This window comes from Parus major, chromosome 1A, assembly GCF_001522545.3.
Source record: "Parus major isolate Abel chromosome 1A, Parus_major1.1, whole genome shotgun sequence".
NCBI classification, from domain to species: Eukaryota; Metazoa; Chordata; class Aves; order Passeriformes; family Paridae; genus Parus; species Parus major.
The window spans coordinates 43,227,901-43,247,500 of record NC_031773.1 but is presented as its reverse complement, the minus strand read 5'-3'; the positions used below and the strand labels follow the sequence as shown (position 1 = coordinate 43,247,500).

The window sequence follows — 19,600 nt, the reverse complement described above, 5'->3', positions numbered from 1 at the left end:
GAGCTGGGTGCTGAGATTGTAGGTGCTATTCCTGCAGTATTGAAAGGTGTATTCATAATTATGAGAGAGGAAAAGAGGAAGGTTTTTCAGTCTTTTCCAAGGATGCTTTGAATCCTGGCATTTTTTTAATCTCTCCTGGGAATTCTTTATGCAGTGACATGCAGATCTACACATACTAACCTAACTGAAAGTGTAACTACAGAATATTTGCCCTTGGCTGGGATGGACGTCATGCTATATCCCTCCTTCTAGTCAGTGCAATAGCATGTAGCTGGCATGCTATTTCCTGTGTGTGGGCTTGTGCCCTGGAGACTCTGGCCTTTGCTGTGGGTGATCCTTGCTCTCTTTCCCCTACTAGGTGCATGGGAAATGCATGTGCAAGCACAACACCGCAGGGTCCCACTGCCAGCACTGTGCCCCGCTCTACAACGACCAGCCTTGGCAGGCTGCTGACGGCAAAACCGGAGCCCCCAAAGAGTGTCAGTGTAAGTAGCCAGCAGGAACAGTGTCTCCAGATCCTCTGCCAGAGGGAAAAGCTCCCTCCATGTGTGCCTGTCTCCCATGTGTCCAAGAGGCAGCACATCCCGGGGTGGTGGGGAGGTGCTTTCTGAGCAGCTCAGTGAGTGAAGAGCGATTGCCATGGCCCTGCCCAGCACCCACCACACGTTTGTGTGGCAGGGACAGCCCTGTTTGCACAGCCCCTCACTTGGAAATCCTCATGAAACCATGATGTCTGTTTGTTTGGACTTTCTCTGGGACCCAAGTGCATCTCCTGGGGATGAGGTCTGCTGCTGTGGGCAAACTGCAGCCTGCCAGGGTAGCTTGGAGGTGACAAGGGGCCAGATTTGTCCTCTCCATGGACACCACTGACAAGCTCCTGTGCAGGAGCTATGACTTTCTGTTACTGAATGTGGGCTCTGCTCACCCCTGGGCACTGAGGGTGGGAGCAGCCACTGAGGGTGGGCTCTAGAGGTTTGAAGATCAGTTTTGCAGTGCCAGGGAGGACGCTTAGGATGAGCGCTGGAGGCAGGGGAATCCTAAGGAGGATACTTGTCCTCTCTCACACACCTCTCCTCCACCTGCCTTTTTCCTCCATCAGCTGCAGGGAACATCCTGACAGCACTCTCATGGCAGATGTTGTATAGGGCAGTGCTGATTTCTAAGACTGGGAGGGAAGGACCCTTCCTCAGCAGGACCAATGTGGGTCTCTCTTCTGGCCTGACTACCTGTGGCTGTCCTTGTAGTGGAAAACCTGTATTGGAAACAGAAGATTTAAAGAAAATACTCTTTCTTAAATATTATATAGAGGTTGGAAAGTACGGATGAAAATGTAGTGATACTTCATGCATTTGAATGAATAACAGGTCAAGTCCCCATTCCAAAACACAGTTTGAGTTTTTGTATCTCTCTTCTATAAATCAGCATCTTTCACTGCCTTAATGAGTCTTTCTGTTCCCTTTGGCTTTGCCTCAGCGTGCAAGTGTAATGGGCATGCTGACACCTGTCATTTTGACATGGATGCGTGGCTGGCGTCGGGCAATCGCAGTGGCGGCGTCTGTGACAACTGTCAGCACAACACGGAGGGGCAGCACTGCCAGCGCTGCAAGCTGGGCTTCTACCGCGACCTCAGGAAGCCCTTCTCTGCCCCAGACGCCTGCAAACGTAAGTCAGTAGTGACCTTGTACTTCTCCAGTGGGAAAGTGTCAAACAAAAGGTGACATCTTGCCCCTCCTTGGAGCAATCTTCTTGCTTCAGTGAAGGACAGGGAGCTCTTTGAATCCTCTTTGTGATACTACTTGCAAAGAGCAGTGGTGATATTTGCAGGGTGAAAGTTTGCAGATGCTGTCGACAAATCTGTCCCAAGAATCCCTCTAGCCTGGGGGCAGGGGAAGAGAGATGATTCATTTACTTTCTCCTACTGCTATTTTTGGAGAGGAAAAGCTGCATCTTGTTTTCATGTTCTCCTTCTTTGGTGATTGTTGTAACCTCAGAATCAGGTTCCTCAGCCAGCAGGGGTGCAGCTGACAAATAGCGTCGCCCACCAGTTCGTGTTCGCAGCAGCAGCAGGTGGGTATGGAAGGACAGGCAGGAAAACAAGTTAAGTGATATTCCAGAAGGTGGGACACTGAGGAGGCAAGACTAAAAGCAATGATTCAGGCACATGTGAAATTAAATCTTTCCCAAGCAAAGAAGCAATCCAGAAGCCACACTCCCCAGGGGCCACTGTGAGGATGGTGACTCACCATGGGGGGACTCCAGATCCCCAAATTACGCTGAGAACATTATACTGGCCAGCTAAATATGGGGTGCAGGCATGCCCTCCTCCCTGAGCCTACAGCCGGCTTCACCACATTTCTCCTCACTGACTCACTTACTATGAGGGGGACCTTCACAAGTGACAGAAAGAAATCCAGCTGACACCCTGCCTGTGTCCTTTGAGGAGACACTGAGCACATCTCTCCCCTCTCAAGGAGAAGTACCTGCATGTAAAGGAAGAGGGAACCCTCCTGCGGTGGGGAGCTGCACCCCAGGCTGGGAGGCTGTGTGAGGTTTCAGTTTGTTCTTTGAGTCTGGTGGGGAACATCTGCTTTTGTCCTGCTCCCTTGCTGCATATTATCCTCATGAGATTCCCAGCAGCCCCACCAGTCTGTTGCAGAGGTGCTCCTCCTCTCCACTTTTCACTCATTGCAAGGAGGGGCAGCAACAGCTGAACTGCCTGTTTTACCACCCTGGTTCTCTTTATGGAAACAGAATTGACCACAGTTCTCCATTGCTTGTGTAAATAATTACTTCACTGCTGTAGTATGTACACAATAATTTTTTTTAAACAGTGAATTTAATGACTTTAAAAAGTTCCATTACCTACTTGTATTCATCAAAGTTCTGAGTCTCCTCTGTAACATCAGATACTTTTCCTTCTTAATTATTGCCAGAACTTAGCCAATGAACTTTTGGACTCTCATTAGGAAAAAAACAAGTTTAAGTCTTGCATTTAGACCCAAAGCAGAAGCTATATGTTTTTTTTCTAACTCATGGATTCATCCTTGCTAATTAAAAAAAGAACAAATAGTATTAATTGACTGCTGGTAGATAGTGCAGGATTGAAGACTGAAATAAATGTTGCATGACACCCTCAAGCTCTGAAACATCATTATACTGTGGTTCTGGTATCTTTGCTAGGGTTGGAATTCCTGATATTCTTTACATGTCAGCTCCCTTCAGGGAAGAATATGCACTCTTCTGAGGCCATTGAACAAGTGAAGCTTTGGAACTGGGTTGAGTGTGGTTTTCTGATACGTAAAAACACCACTGTTCACTTTGGAAGCAGTAAAAATGGCTTCTACCTCCTTTGTCACCTCATTCAGTCCATTGGGAGGATGGAGTTTCACGAGGGACTCATTGTAGGCTTGTCCTTGTGCCAGAATGCCCAGTCCATAATCTGTGGCTGTTTGCAGGGGGGTCCAAGAGGAAGTCAAGTGGCACCTCTTGGGCTGGCCAGCACAGAGCCTCCTCCCTTGCAAAGCCAGATGGAAACAAGAGGTCTCAGGACATATTGCTGCAAAGCAGCCCCAGCTCAAAGGGAAGCCTGCCAACCCTGTGCACATGCCTGTGTGCAGGTTAGACCATTGCTAATGAAGTCAGGCAGTGCATCACATCATTAACTATGTGTTAGCCAAATTCTAGGGTTCTTGATTTAAAAGTTTCTCCCCGCCTCTATGAGTCGGAGGAAGCTGTGGATATTTGATGATTAATGGGTATTTTTGTTGACATATGCCAGTGCTTGGTTCTCTTGGCTTTCTGCATTAATCTCTGAATCACTGGCCCATGGCATTCTACTTTCCACATTTAAAAAAAAATGTGCCTCCATTACTCTTTAATGCAACAATCCAGCTTTATGGATCGCTAGATATTCATGAACTACGGTGTTTAAATGCCAAAGATAACATATATTTAACAAGAACTGTAAGATACTCTTGAGTATAGTGAGAAAAAATTTACATCTATTTACCTTCTGCATTAAGTACATCTACTTCATGACACTTTTTTTTTTCTGCATTTATGAATTGCAGAGCATGATACTCCCTCAAGTATCTGAGGAAGACAACTTTTCCTAGCACAAACTGAATTCCACAAATACAAGGATTATCTGAATGCTTTCCTTTCGGAGACTGTGTTACTACAAACTCCCAGATGATTTCTCTCTGGGCTTTTCAAACCCTCACAAATGCACTCCTCCCTAAGACCCCTTCACCTCTTCACTTCTGGTCTCCTGCTGCTGAGAATGCTCCCTGCACCCAGGGACCCAGCATCTCACGGGGGTCATAGCAGCTGCAGGGCCGTAGAAAATGACTAATGACTGTTAAATTAAATTGTATAAGATCAATTACAGCCTATGCCTGGAACATTTCCAAGGACCATGCTGTGGTCTGCAATAATAAGGGACATGCGTGGAGCTCTATTATTCTTTCTTGGGAAGGCCATGGCATTGCCTGCTTGTTTTTGGCTCAAGACACCATTATTGTTCAATCACTGAAAATTTAAAAATACCTAGGTCAAAGTAAATAAAGGAGTTGTTAAGCCATAATCTTTAAGGATACTTTAGAGATTCTTGCAGGCAAAGAGTGTGTACAATATTTGTTCAGGAGTAGGTGTGTACCTGATAAAATGAAACATTCTGCTGTTTAAAACACCAGTCTGATGACTCTTTCCCCCCGTCATACCTATGAGTCCTTTTCTTTCCATCCTCATGAATTTTTAAGCCTCAGCTACAGTACAATTGTAGACAATAAAATCGAGTTTTATAATTGCCAAGTTTATTTTGTTTTTTAATAAAATGTAGGGTTTTGAGGGTAAATATTTGTAATTTCCAAAGGTTAGCTGGCAGCCGAGGAAACCACAACAGTATCACCAATCCAGGGCAGGGAAATCCAGTTCTGCTGTCATCCCACTCACTGATTTTCCATCCCAGTCAGCACATGCAATGCCAGGACAGGCAGCTGTTAATTCATATTCTGCATGGAAGTCACATGCAGACTCCTGCTATGTAGTACTGACTGGTAAATTGGCATTTTTAGCAATGCTGCTTACAAATCAAAAAGCAAAAGGATCAAGCTTGTGGCAGCCTTCTCTTGATCCAAGGATGAGGCCTAGCCATTCCTTCCCTCGCAGGAGCTGCCTTGGCTGTGGAGACTCCCAGCCTCCCTGGTGAAGCAGCCACGGCGCATGAGACGGGCACTGTGCAGAAGCCTCACACTTCTTCATACACACACACTTCTGTGTACCCACAATGAAATGCCATCCAACACTGTCTGTAGCTACTTTTCCTGCTTCTCAGCTGCTCCTCTCACTTTCCTGGATGTGGGTCTCCTACTGCCTGCACTACAGTGTGGTGCAGATTGTGTGGAAGGAAGAAAATGGGATCTAAACCCAGCAAAGCACAGCTGTCCATGAGGGACCAATAGCTCCAGCTTTCAAACATTGGATAATCAGTCCTGCAATATTTTCCCTCCTGCCCTTGCCATAGTATGGAAGCACTCCATCCTTTTTCCGTGCTTTTCTTTCCAATGTGGTATAACACACTCTCATTTGAGCTCTAGACCCTCCTTTGGTGCACAGCGATGGGCTTCACTTCATGTCTGCATTGCTCAGCAAGTTCCCACCACAGCCCATCACATTCACTGTGTTGAAAATTTGCCACCCAAACCCTTCAGATTAATGCCCTTTAGTGTCATCCTGGGCCTTCACCCAAAATCCAGGAGTAGAAACCTTCAATTTGCCAGCCACCATTGGAAAGCAGATTGACACCTTGGTGGCTCATTGAGGAGCAGCCAGGAAGGATGGAATCAATGGAAGAGGATATGCAGGCCTGTTACAAATTACCAGCCTTTACAACACATCTCTTTGTGGCTTTTATTAAAATATACAGCCAACTACATTCTCATTTTTAGTTGTCTTTTAGATAGCCAATGAGTTTCCTGCTCTTTTTCATTACAGCTTTTGTAAATTTAATATTCATGCTTCACCATAGTGTTGCTACTGATGTTAAATTTTATATTAGAAATAAAAAAGTGTGTAAAAGAATTGTCTAAAACATAAAAGCTCCAACCCCAATGGGGTTATATGTAAAATTCAGCTGAAACCTGACCAAAACAGAACCAAATCTCTGGCTGAGCAGTGGGTTTATCTCATTAACTGGAGGGGAATAGAAGAGCCTTAAGTGCCTGATATTTCCCCTGAAGTGCCTGAGGAATGCCAGAAATACCCTCCTGATCTAGTAGGAAAAGAGAGCATTTGGATATATGTATCAGGTGTAAAACACTTCACAGACTTCAGGAGAAAGGTATGCAAGTCTCAGTGCACACTGTTGAAAACTATGCTATTAAAGGTACCAGAGTTCACTGCCTGCAGCTACTTACACAGTTTGTGGAGAGGCTTTCTAATCTTTTAATTTTATATAATTATATTTGTTTGCAAGTGGGAAGGGTGGGGAAAATTTGGGGATTACTTTGGCAAAGATGTTGGAATCATAGTCGCCTCTAAGTTAACTGCCAATACTAATCTATCCTTTAATATTTTGAAACTATACTCTGGGTATGTCAGACTCCTGAAACCACAAAAATGTTGTCGGAGCAAAATCAAATGTAAGTGTGCAGCAATAAGTATTTTAAGAGGAAGAAATATGTTGCCTGTAGTGACTTTCCTGCTCTATTGCCTTCACAGTTGCAAAATAGAAAGATTGGTATTAGAATTTAGTGAAAGTATTCCCTACAGGTATAATTTTCTCAGGAAACTCAATTTTATGTAAATGAAGCTTTGGGCAAAGGTCTCTCAGCAGGGAATATTTTGCTGTAATGTGTAAGGCTGACTGTACCATGTCCTGGTCAGAGAAGCAAACCCTGGGGCAAGAAGAGCACAAGCAAACCAGTTACTGGTTCTGTGGGCCACAGCATCGCCTGCTGACCTGGCCACACAGTCAGAGGTTTGGCTTATGCTCAAAAATGTATTTCTGTTCTTTGAAAACATTAACATTTTTGGGGGAAAGTAGCCTTGTAACAGACATAAATTATGTTTATGTAAAAAAAGCCTCTAAGGAGTAGGTAAGGAAAACTTCACCACATGCACCACAGCACGCTTCTAGTGCATTGTTCTGATGCAAGGGGCTGTGAGGGACAAAAGAGAGCAGCTGGCGTTTCTGATGTGCACTCTGCAAACCCGTGTCCTGGAGAATATGCAAAAGCCTATCTCTGAGTGTCAGTTTCCTCATTCTTTTTTCTAATGTTTTTAATTGATGGTTTCAAAAATCAGACACAGACAGAGGGGTACTTTTTGCTCAGCCTTCACTTTAATTAAAATGACTGTTCTGAGGGGTTTTTTAACCTCCTGGATGCAAGACAGTTGTTATTACTTTAAAAAGCAATTATGCTCTGATTCATTTTTGCAATGAAGCACCCGCAGCTGCTTAAACATCACAGTGAGGCAGGCACATCCCTGGGTGCTTGGCCGGATTAGAATCCAGATGCTGCAAAAAAAGTAATAAAGGCCTGTTTGGCAAAACATGACACGACATCAGGGTAGGCTGACTAATTAAAAACTAGCTCACAAAAGTTAAAATTCTATGGATTCCAAAGGGAGACTCTGCTCAGATTTCTCTGGGTGAGGGATAAAAAAGCCCAGAAACCCCAGCGGTGTCCCTAGGCAGAGAGGTGGTTTTGCAGGCATCTCCTGCGCCTTTGCGATGCAGAGGTTGTGCGCTCTCAGCTGCTCTGTCCCTCACCGTGTCCCTCTGCCGCAGCTTGCTCCTGCCACCCCCTGGGATCGGCCGTGCTCCCCCTGGGCCCGCACACCTTCTGTGACCCCAGCAGCGGGGACTGCCCCTGCAAGCCCGGCGTGGCTGGGCCCCGCTGTGACCACTGCCTCCCCGGCTACTGGGGCTTCGGTGCCTACGGCTGCCGCCCCTGCGACTGCGCCCGCAGCTGCGACCCCCACACCGGTGACTGCCACAGCAGCAGGTGAGTTGGGGGTCTCACCATACCTCACCACACCTCCGTGATCTCAGTGCCAGGGAAGGCTCTGTTTACATGTGGCAAGCAGGCTGAAAAGTATCCATTGTGTGAAATCCTTGGGGTTTGGTATGGGTAAGGAGTGGGGATAGAGTGGGAGCTGAGGCTGTAGCTTCCTTGGGTACCTGGCACACCATGGCAGGGCACCAGTGATGCTGGAATTTTTGCTCTCAGTGCTGGTGCTAATGTATCGAGTGTTTTCCATAACCTTCACAGTTTTTTCCTCTCCACAAGCAAATGTGGGCCTCAGGGACATCTGAGTGAGAGAAGACAAAAGGCTTAATTTTGCTGTTGTAACTCAGCTTATGTTGACTGTGGCTTGGAGTCAAGCTCTGACTTTTAGAAAACAGCACATTTTAATAATACCCCACTCTCCAAATCTGACATGTTGCTTTTTTTACCAAACTAAAGATATTTGTGGTATATTAATCCCTATAATGTATTTTAAACCCAAAATGGATCCATGATCCTCTCTGACAACACTCAACCCATTCACCTTCCAAAACTGCCTCTTGCATTTACCATCATCAAGACAGTCACATTGTGTCTGGAGAATGGGCTGCTAGTGGCCCTCCTTTCCACTGGCTCCTGGAGGAAGGCTAATCATCTTCCTTTCCCCTCAACAGCTCAGATGTGACCTGGCACAATGAAGCACCTCCTTTCCAGGCAGTGCTCAATGACAGCGAGCCCACCTGGGGCTGGGAGGATGAGCAGGGCTTCTCAGCACTCCGGCACTCTGGTAGGACTGCAGCTTTGCACGTGTTTCCCCTGCCCAATCCATCCCACCAGCAGCCACCTCAGACCTCGTTTTCTGCACTGACTTGTAGTTAGCAGTTGCAGGGGGGAAGGAACATTCCCCCACTAACATGTGGAGGAATGTCCTTGTGACAACCTCCTTCCCCTCCAAGAGCCAGAGGAGCCTTATGGCTCATCCCATCAATGCAAGGTTGTGCAAACCCATTAGGCAGATGCTCCATGCAACTGGGAACACCTGTACCCAGCATTTAGGTGTTGTAAGGCAAGAATTTGCAGTTCCAGCTCTGAATTTCAAGGCTGAATGCCCTCACATTTTACTTGACCATCATGTTTTAAAGGTATCCTTTTACTCACTAAAACTCAACAAACCAGCAACTTTATTTAAAGGGTGGGGTTTGCCACTTCAGTGGCAGGCAATTAAGGGATTTCTAACTCAGAATTTATTTCCCCGATACCCACAACGGTTTTGGCATCACTTGCAGCTTATGGTGCCATTTGAGATGGTCTAGCATGCAGCTGGAGAAGTCATTTCCCTCCTGTGTTCCCAGGCTGTGGGAGGTGGGTGCTACATGAAGGCTGGTGCAAGGCAGGCTGGCCCCGTGGGGCAGCATCAAGCTGTCCTCCCTTGTGGCTGCTGCATGCAAGCAGGCAAGCGTCATTTCCTCCATTTTCAGAGAGCGGCTTGATAACATCTTGAAGATACAATAATTGAGTTAATTGAGGGGAAAGCTCCATCATTTGTCTAGGAGATTTCATTTTAAACGTAAATAAGTCTATCATGTTATTCTTTGTTCTAAGATCACGGAAGTCATTAATCTGCCTTAACCTCTGCAACGTTTCCTTTTAAAATTTTGTCTGGTACATTACGGTGTGGAAAATACCACAGGGAAAGATACGCATGTTATTTGCATCCCAAGGCAAAATAATAAGGCCTTTGTTTTCCTTCTCTTCTTATTGTAAACAAGGAGTAATTGCCCTTGGACTAAGAGTCTGTGTTCGCTCTCAGTCTGAAAACAGTTGCAAATTCCTTTTTTTTTGCAGGAGGCTTGTGGACCATTTGAAAAACCTCTGGCAGTTCCCAGTCTCTGCCTGCAAATGCTCCTGTCTTTCGAGCACAATTCACAGCCATTTGCTTCCTTCTTTTTCCCCAGGTAAATGCGAATGTAAAGAGCAAGTTTTAGGGGATCCCAAGGTCTTCTGTGGGATGAAGTACACCTATGGTGAGTTGTGGGTGAGGGGGCTGTAAAGGGAGGTGCTGCAAGTCAGTGCAAAAGTGTGTGTAAAGCATGAGAAGTGCTGTGTGTGCACCACTCCATCCTGGCAAACCCACAGGATACTCTGTCTAAAGGCAGATCATCAACCAACCTGTATAGCTATCATGATTCCAGGTCAAGGTGGGTGGAGCATCTTGTTCTGTTACCCCTCTGTCTTGCTATCAAGCAAAACACCCTTGTACAAAACTCATGGGAGGACAAGAGCTGGAAGTGTCCCTGGGAGTATGTCTAGGTCCAAGACAGACTATAAACCACTCTCACCAAAAATGGGTCACTGAAACGCTGTCTGTAGACAAGGTGCCCTAATCGGAATCTAGAACTGGCTGTATCTGAGTGATCTGAGACTGAAAGTAAGGAGGGACCATGATCACCACTCCATGGATAAAATAATTCCAGCAGCTACTGGGAACCTTCCCCTGTCAACAAAGTTCAGCTGTTGCAATGGGATGATGTATGTGTCTACGTGTCTCTTAGATTTAAATGAATGAGAAGAGGCACTTTGTTTCAAGTTGTCACAAGACTTCCCTGGTGTATGCCAATGAACTGCCGTCTTCATACTGTGGCAGAGCAAGGAATGCTCTGTGCAGCACTCCCTTCCCTTGCAAGGAATCTCTTGCAGGGGTCTCTTGCACCTGTTTCATCTCACACTGAAGTTGAAAATGCACAGAGAGATAGCCCATACCTCTGCAGGCTTTAGAGCAGCCCACAAAGTGGAGTTCAAGGGGCTGGCAGTTGTTGAAATGTATCCCTGGCTTAGTGATATTAGGAAAAAATTTGATTCTGCTCTGTTTTGCTTTCCAGCCACAATAGTAACTGTGTTTAATCTTGCAAAAGATAAGAAACTGAAAGGAAAAAAAAAAGTCACAAAACCTTCAAGTTCATAAATCTTATCTAAAGTGCACTCAGGCTTCCCCCCCTTTCATCAGTCAACATGTGAAGGTGTCAGCTAAACTAGAGAGACAGATGAATTAGGGGGCTCATCATGAGCTCCAGGAGGCCACACTGTGAGAGGCTGCCCTGAGCTTCCCAAAGTGCGTTCTGTATAAAGCACCACCATATGGGGATACCAGTACAGGTGGGGTGGAGGAGCTGAGCCCTGAACCTCCACCATGCAGGGGCTCAGCAGTGGAATGCCAGGTGGTAGAAATGTGCCTGTGGGTATGGTGAGCTCAAAGTACTCCCTGAATTGCCCCAGTTCCCACCAATGTCTCACTCTTCTCCACTGAATTTGGGTTTGGCAGTTCTGCAAAGCAGCAGGACTGCCACGAGGGTGGGATGAGGCTGAGGCCAGCAAAGCCTCCAGGGCCATCCCTAAATCAAATTGATTTCCAAAAGTGCTAAGGAACACAAAGGGTTTGCTGAGCTCTGGGGGAAAATGGAACCTCATGCCCTCATGGCAGTTCCAGGGACCATGGCCAAAACAACTGACAGCATTTCTGCCCATGGATGTGGGGATGTATGTGCCTGCTCTGATCCTGGGCTCCCCAGCAAGGAGCACTGGGCTAACTCCACTTTGGCAAAGCAACTGTCCTCGCTGCTTCATCCAGACACCAGCACTAGACCAGGGGAAAAAAGAGAGCCCTGTAAATAGTCTGTATATTCCTGGTTTTGAACTCCTGTATTCCCAGTGATCAAGACGAAGATCTTATCAGCTCATGACAAAGGCTCCCATGCAGAAGTCAGTGTGAAGATCAAGAAAGTCTTGAAATCTACAAAGCTGAAGATCCTCCGGGGCAAGAGGACACTCTACCCTGAATCCTGGACTAACAGAGGCTGTACTTGTCCCATCCTCAATCCTGGTAAGTTTGAGTCCCTGAACAGTATATCCCCACCACATATACATAGATTTCCTGCCTGCCCCTCTGTCCCCTCATACCAGTGAGCTGAGATTGCAGCCCAGTGCTGATTAGAAATTATTGGCTGTTACACCACTTGGATTCTAACAACAATCTCCATCAAATTGAAATTTCACAGAGAAAAACTTGGTTCATCCTATGGACTGTGAAACATACAGTTCACTTTATGTAGCATAGCAACAGGCTTTCAGTTTTACCAGTCTCTGTTCCCAGAGGAAGGGAGGTGCACATCACGCCACAATTGCATGATATATCTTTCAAAACTAAAGCTAATTTGAATCCATAAAAACACATTTAAATCTAATTTGAATTGTGATAGTGCACTAAAGTTCTAATCTAAACTCAAGGGAAGATTTCTCTTTGTAAGTAACACAACTTTACATCTTCAATATTTGGAAGAAATTTTCATATGCAGTGAGGAGAGAGCTCCACGGTTTCTTCCCATCTTCTTTCACTGAAATGAAATATAACCAGTGGTGGCTAAACTGGGCATGCAGTCTCCAGTATGGACAAGGACATGCAGATTCAGGGGTTTCTTCCACAGAGCAAAACTGAGCTCCAGCTGACACAGCTCTCTTTAGTACTCCAAGATAAATGAGCAGCTACCAGCTTATTCAGATAAAGAGCTTTCTTTCCATAAGGTGTGTACACCTCTGGGAAATTGGCAATGGAAGCATTGATGTAGGTGCTGAGAGGTCCCTTTCATGTGCAGCACTAGGAACGAGGGGGTACAGGGCTGTCTGTGAGGCTGGGTCCTGCAGAAAGGTTATTCACTGATGAGGTGTTTGCAGTCTTCTTTCATGGCCACAGGAGTGACTGTCTGGTTTCCAAGGCAAGCACAGCTGTAGCTAGGAAGTCTTGTCAGGTGCAAAGGTCAGATGAACCAGCAGCATTAGGCAGGGCTCTGCTGTTTAAGTGCAGTAAGACTTTGGATATTGCTGGAACACCATAAATCACTAATCAAATAGCTATAGCTGTTTTATTTTTCCATATGCAATGAAAACACAATCAAGAAAGCCCAGATGCAGCTGCCTTAATATGAACCTGAAGGAATGCAATGGAAGCTGTCCAAAACTCAGCCTGCAGGGTAGCCTCACACCTGAGACCCAGCTTTGCCACTCGACTAACATCAGAGGAGCTTCACTGATTTTCCCCAACTGATGAAAAGACAGCATTAATCACAGAACCAATGGAGGTCTCTTAGACAACAGCAGAAAGGTGGAGATGCAACTGTCTTTAGTTACAGTCCAGGTGTCTGACACATCAGGTGTTACTCCCTTGTTACTTCCTTGCCAGCTCTCATGATTAATGCTGTGAAACTTGGTATTGTTTTGAAATGCAGCTGCTGGTCCCATAAATTAGTCTCAGCCTTCATGTTGAAGAGAAGTCATGAAGTTTGTTGCTAATAGGAAACTTGAAAACATCCATTGAGTGAATTTCTGAGATTCAATAATGTCAAAGAGGGAAAAAAGGATCCCAGAATTTTTTTTAATTCCTTATTTTCTTTAGCTACCACGTTCACTTCTGAGTGGCTTGCAATACAATATTAGTAGATTCAACCCTCTGTGACAGTAAGAGCTTATGGCCTACAGGTGAATAAACCATAACCAGATGGATGAAAAGGCAAGCTGACATAAAACAATTTTCTGACATACAGCTATAATGAAAATCACATCTTCAAAAACCTAGAGGAGATCAAAGATAAACATAAAAGTAAGGCAGATGTGTTTTTATACTATTTTACAGAACTAAAGGGATACCAAAAGTAGAGTAGGCTCTTGAAGATTCTGACAAGAAAAAAAAACTCCAAGCATTTATCAAATCTCTGTGGGCTATTTTCAGATGAAAAAACATGCTTAAGTTCCTACAAGGGGAACCCTTTCACCACCCTTGCACACCTTCTGCTCCACACACGCACAGAGGCAGATTCTGCTTCTGGGGGGGACACTGAGCTGAAAGACTTAAACCTTTTTTTCAAGGTAAGAGGAACCCATCCCTTCCCCAGCTCTGCCAAGCACAGTCACAGAGAGGCAGAGAGCAGCCTGCCAGGGCAAACTGCACAGCCTCAAGTCCTGGCTTGTGGCATCTCAGTCATTTGACTCATTTTAATTTTACAGTTCTGTAGCTTCAGGCTGAAAATCTAGAAAGTCCTACACAGTCAGCAACCACGGCAATATTTGCTTGCTCTCTGAGTGTGCATACCACATTTCTAATCCAGGAACCCTTGAAAAGTGATGCTTGTAACAATAAGACTGACTTGGCCAAAATGAATGCCTTGTGAAGGACAATGCTGCCACACACATATGCTGTGTGAAGAAGAATTGGCAGAAGAGAGGATGTGCATGCCGAAAAAACTCAGATAAAGTAGAAAGCGAATTGTATTGCTTGACCTCTGACTTGGGAGGTACCCTCCCTTTATTCTGGGCTGCAAAATGAAAACCCAAGACAGCACAAACTGCAGCCAGGATGGAGCAGGATGACTGAGAGCACCGGGGAAGGCCCATCTCCCATGGCTGGTTTGCACCAGCACATTGTGCTCCCCTGACTGGTGCAAGAAGGAGTGGGTACAGGAGGAGTCCAATGCTGGCTATATCCTAAATGTGCTGCAGTGGGATGCTGACTCTGTCAGGGAGCTCCTCCTGCCATGAAAGGGATTATCCTCCTTATTATCCCCATTTATGGCACATTTGTGGCCCATTTAGGCTCTTTGGATCTGTGGCAGTGTTTCTTTAGCTAATCCAAGCCAAAGGCTTTGCTCTATCTCTCTGTTTATCAGTAGTTACCCAGTTCCAAGCACTCTTTTGAGTTGTGTCCTGAAAGTCAAGCACAGACCTGGATGCCTGAGGAAAGACCTGCAGCAGGGCACTACAGGGACACACTCCAGACCTTCTTGTCAGACCCTGCTGTCATGTCTCCAAAACATCTGGCAGAGGCAGAAATTAGCAGGTTTTTTCAGTGTGACAGCCACTCCTTCAGGCTCTTCTAGGGTACTGGTGCCAGCACATTTAGTGTTGCCTCTCACTGGGGTCTGGCATGCCTTTTCCTCCAAGGGGCCGCTGGCCACTCCAAGCAAGATACCAAGCACTGGACTATCCTGCACTGTTCCATTCCTTGAATTTGCTGAATTGATTTCCAGGCCCAGATTTATTCAAGGAGAAGTGAGGCAAATGGCTGCCAAATGAAGGTAATAGCAATTCCCAGAAAAGGTATAAGAACTTGCAGTGCTGCCCCCAGAGTTCAGCTTTCATTTATATTTAGAAACTAACACAATCACGTTTTGGGTGCTGCATCTCACTGACAGGTAGCCACAGGGCTCGTTTTGCCATAGATACAGATGAAGCTATAGATATACAGATATATGTGAGGGTCAATATATATAAATATTTCTTTGTGTAAGTGCTTTTTTACATGGGACTAGATATCCAGGCTGACTTTGCAGCTCAATAGGCCTCTTAAGCATGGTACTGTGCAGTCCCTGACCGCTTTGCTGGTTTGCAGGCTTGGAGTATCTTGTGGCAGGACACGAGGACGTCCGAATGGGCAGACTCATTGTCAACATGAAAAGTTTTGTCCATCAGTGGAAGTCGGCTCTTGGAAGAAAGGTCTTGGAGATTTTGAAAAGAGACTGCAACTAGTGCTGTGCAACTGCCTAGGGCATTTCTTTATGCACAAAACGCAACAGCCTCCACAGAGCAAAGACATCCAGCATGAAAACTGGAATGTAAGAAAATAGTGCCAACACACATGTAGTGAGGCATTCAGAGTTGTAGGCACTGTCTAATTTAACTCTTTCTGGCCAATGTTCTTTCACTTGCCTATAGCTTCTTTGTCAGGGCCTCACCCTGAGCCCTGCTTATCGTAATGTTGAGGGAAACACAAGGAAAGGTGGTGGATGCTTGTCTCACTCCAGTGCAATGTTGGAGCAACTCCCATGAAGCCACTGCTCACCCAAGACTAAATTGCCATCCTAGAAGAGCTACTGCTGAGAAGCAAAACACTGCCAGTACTACTAGTGTGGACCCTGAGTGACTTCCAGGGGCTCCCAGAGGATGCTGTGGGGAAGGCAGTGGCCACAGAAGTGGGTAGGTGCTGGCACCAGCGTGGCAGTGAGAACCACTCTTTAGAAACAACCCCTTGCAGGTTAGGACCTGGTACCCGTCAAAGAGAATTGGGTGCCACTTGCTTGTAACCTGTTTGCCCTGCTGAAGGTTTCAGGGGCTAGATTCTCTGCTGATGCTGTTGAGGAGAGAGCTGCTGGAGTGAATTGAATCCCTCTGCCTTGGCACAGGGGGGATGCAGGGCAGAGGCCAGCTCTCCGCCCACTGCTTGGCTGCAGAGAAGAGCCAGCTGCAGAGGGTGCAGCGTCTCTGAGCTTTTGTCCTTGAAGTGTTAAAAAATGAACCTAGCCCTAGTGTAAATATTTCATTGTATAAAGCACTTTACTACCTGCCACTTCACGGTGCGGGAAGTCTAATTGTGTTGGGGAAAGAAGAATTTGAAGGTGGCACGTGAAAAAAACTCCCCGAAACAGGAGCACTCCCGAAGACCCCCCGCAGTTGGACAGCGTTAACAGTATAAAGGGAATGGCCAGCCTGCCACTGGCCACTCAGAATATCTGAGGATGCAATCTGAAAGATAGAGTATTTGCACTGAAGTCCCAGCTTCAGACCAGCACTTGGACCCCGTGGGCAGGACTCCAGCAAGACTTTGCAAACAGAGCGAGGAAAAGAGACTTTGAGATAAAAATGCAATTTGCCAGAGGAGAAAAACTCTGACTGCAAGAAAAGGAGTGGATGCAGAGAATGGAAAGGACTTGCATTCACATATCACAACCCAGCGATTCATGGTGGGCCTGGAGTTTATTTTATTTTTATGTTAGTATTTAAAACTGAACATTTTATTTGTTTTCTTCTTTGTTATTGTTTGCAATATATACAGTCATTATACTTCCTCATTAACACCAGTATGAAATATAGCACAGTTTACTGCAGTTTTCAGCACTAAAATATATCTTTTCTGTAATGCATCTTTAAACCACATTTCATAGAGTGTATTTTGTTCATGAGTGTGAGGGGAAAGAAGACATACAACGCCAGAAAAGTCACTGGTCTATCAATTCACTTTACGTATGTATTTTTTCTTTCAAGGTCCTGTGGACTCACAAAAAAAAAAGATACTATTTTGGTAATTTGTTTTTGTATCTCATATATGTAATAAATATAATATGATTTCAACATCTTCTTCTCCTGTTACTGTTGCTGCCAATGGCAGCAGGGTCTTCATGCCTGCACTAAAGAGCACAAGCAAAGATTGCACTGGGTGAGGAGAAGCTGCCATGGGGGATATTTTCCTCTCTGGTTGGGAGATAAAATGCAACACATGGTAGAAAGAGGGGTAGCATTGTTGGCTCACAAAAATCCCACCTCACCTCTAGTTTTGGGAAGTTTATAAGCTCTTCTTATAAGAAGGGGAACTGTACCTAAATATTTTCAAAGCTGACCAGATCCTTGCCTCCACACAGGCTTGAAGGCTGAGCTGCAGAGCAGGTACGTATAAGAAGCAAGAAATAAGGTTTGTTCCCTACATTTCAAGCTACTAAGAGGAAACAAAAAGCTGTGGGAAACAAATGCTGTGGCAAAAGGTCTACAAAAACACTGCAGAGTGAAGTCAAGCATTAGAAATTAGTGGCCAGGGGGTCAAGACATAATCCACAGTGTGGGCAGCAGCTCCCTGGGTGGGTGGTTAATCAGTGACTACGGCAGCACCCATCTCCCTGGTGGAGGAGAGTGAAGGGACAGGCTCTCCTATGAGGCCCTCAGTGACCAAGAGCCTCCAATAGCTCTGTTTTGATTTGAAACTGTGTGTTTACCTGCTTGACATATTTTTACCTTCATTCTATTTTAATGACACTAAAAATACATTGGCAATGGCTAGTTGATTCATGTGACCTTGTGGAAGCTGGAGGGTGTGATCCCACTGTCCCAGCCAGCTTGAGCACTGTAGGAAACCAGGATGCCTTTGTCGGCAGTGCTGCTTATGCATCTTGTCTGACTCCTGTCCTAGCCTTGGAGCAGGGCACTGATGGTTTTATGGAGGAAGAGGGTTAACTTCTGTGGGGAAAATCTGCCCATGAGAAACTCCTGTCAGGGGATTTTGGCTGGAAGAAGTGTCCCATTACCAGGAGCAGGTGAGCTGGATATCAAAGAATCATAGAATCGGTTGGGTTGGAAAAGACCTCTGATGTCATTGAATTCAAGCTTTGACCAATCACCAGCTGATCAGCTAGACCATGGCTCTAAGTGCCATGTCCACATGTTTCTTGAGTACCTCCAGGGATGCTGACTCCACCAGCTCCCTGGGCAGTCCATTACAGTGTTTAATATCCTTTCTGTGAAGTAATTCGTCCTGATGTCCAACCTGAATCTCCCCTGGCACAGCTTGAGGCTATGTCCTCCTGTCTTGTCTTGTCTCCTTTCAGGTGGCTGTAGAGAGAGAGGTCTCCTCTCATCTTCCTTCTCTTCAGGCTGAACAGTCAAGCTCCCTTAGCCATTCCTCACAGGAATTACCCTCCAGACCTTTGCTATCCCTCTATTCATATGAGATCACAAGACGGCCAGCCAGGCCCTCCTTAGCAGGAAAAGCTGCTTTGGACACTAAGTCTTTGCAGCTCAGTGAGTTAATGGAAGCAGCCTGCCTGGTTTATCTGTTTACTCCCCTCTGTTATGTGTATGAGAAGAGGATGTCTGGCTCTGCCCACTTGAAGAGCAGATACATTGCTTGATGATTCCAGGAGCAGCAATGCCTTGACCAATCCTTCTGTGTGACAAAAATCAGGGGCAGGAAAACCAACCCAGTCATAATCAAAGTTAGGGGTCTTTTCTTCCAGAATTGCCCCACTGATACAGGCAAAGCCGGCAGCTGAGGCCAGGCTGCCCTTTCTGGATCATGCTGCTCCTGTCAAGAGATGAGTGCTGGATTTTCAGGAACCAAAGATGGGAATTGCCACAGTTATCCCTAGAGGTGTCCTTATGCCTTACCTGCACCAAAAGAACAACTACTTCCCTGCTGCTGAAGGAAGCATGGTGGAGCCTTCCTTTCTCCAAGGCTGGACGCCAGATGTAAGCAGTGGCCAGGGATCAGTGATAGGGGCTGGGGCTGCCTGCCAGAGCCCCTGTGCTCCTGCAGCACTGCAGGATTGAGTCATGTTGGTAACCTGTGCTCAGATGGAGGAGGTAAGGCAGGTGTGTTGGAACCAGCTGCCACCACAACACCGACCCTGGCTATGAGGGCAGTACAGCCCCTCCAGCACAGCAGCATCCAAACCTGTGTTCCTCCAAGGCACTCACAGGACACCTCTTTCACTCCTTCTGGTGGACATGAGCACTCCACTCTCTGGCTCATGAACTCTCAGCAGATGCTTTGGCACAGAGAAGGGAACACCTGGCTCCAACTGGATTTCAGTGCCTCCTTGCACTCTCCAAGGCAAATCTTGTGCCATAAGTATTGTCAGGAACAGGCACTAAGCCGCTGTGGCTTTCTCCACTGTCCTCTGCCACCACTGCTACCTGTAGAAGAAAGCAGAATAAACCACACAGATCTGTCCATTAGTTCTCACTGACATGAAGCTGGGTTCTTAGAGGAGGCTGTACTCAGA

The 19,600-nt window shown here is 46.0% G+C and overlaps 1 protein-coding gene across 1 annotated transcript in view; it reads left to right on the top strand.

Moving 5' to 3' along the window:
- The window catches only part of NTN4 (netrin 4), a 46,570-nt gene extending 29,390 nt beyond the window's left edge, over window positions 1–17,180 (top strand). Inside the window, exons 4-10 of the mRNA XM_015628659.2 lie at window positions 359–485; window positions 1,474–1,662; window positions 7,793–8,009; window positions 8,687–8,799; window positions 9,968–10,036; window positions 11,719–11,889; window positions 15,445–17,180. Of these exons, the coding sequence (XP_015484145.1) occupies window positions 359–485; window positions 1,474–1,662; window positions 7,793–8,009; window positions 8,687–8,799; window positions 9,968–10,036; window positions 11,719–11,889; window positions 15,445–15,581 (1,023 nt within the window). The 3' untranslated portion in view covers window positions 15,582–17,180. The remainder of the gene's footprint in view (window positions 1–358; window positions 486–1,473; window positions 1,663–7,792; window positions 8,010–8,686; window positions 8,800–9,967; window positions 10,037–11,718; window positions 11,890–15,444) is intronic.
- The last annotated feature ends 2,420 nt before the right edge of the window (window positions 17,181–19,600 follow it).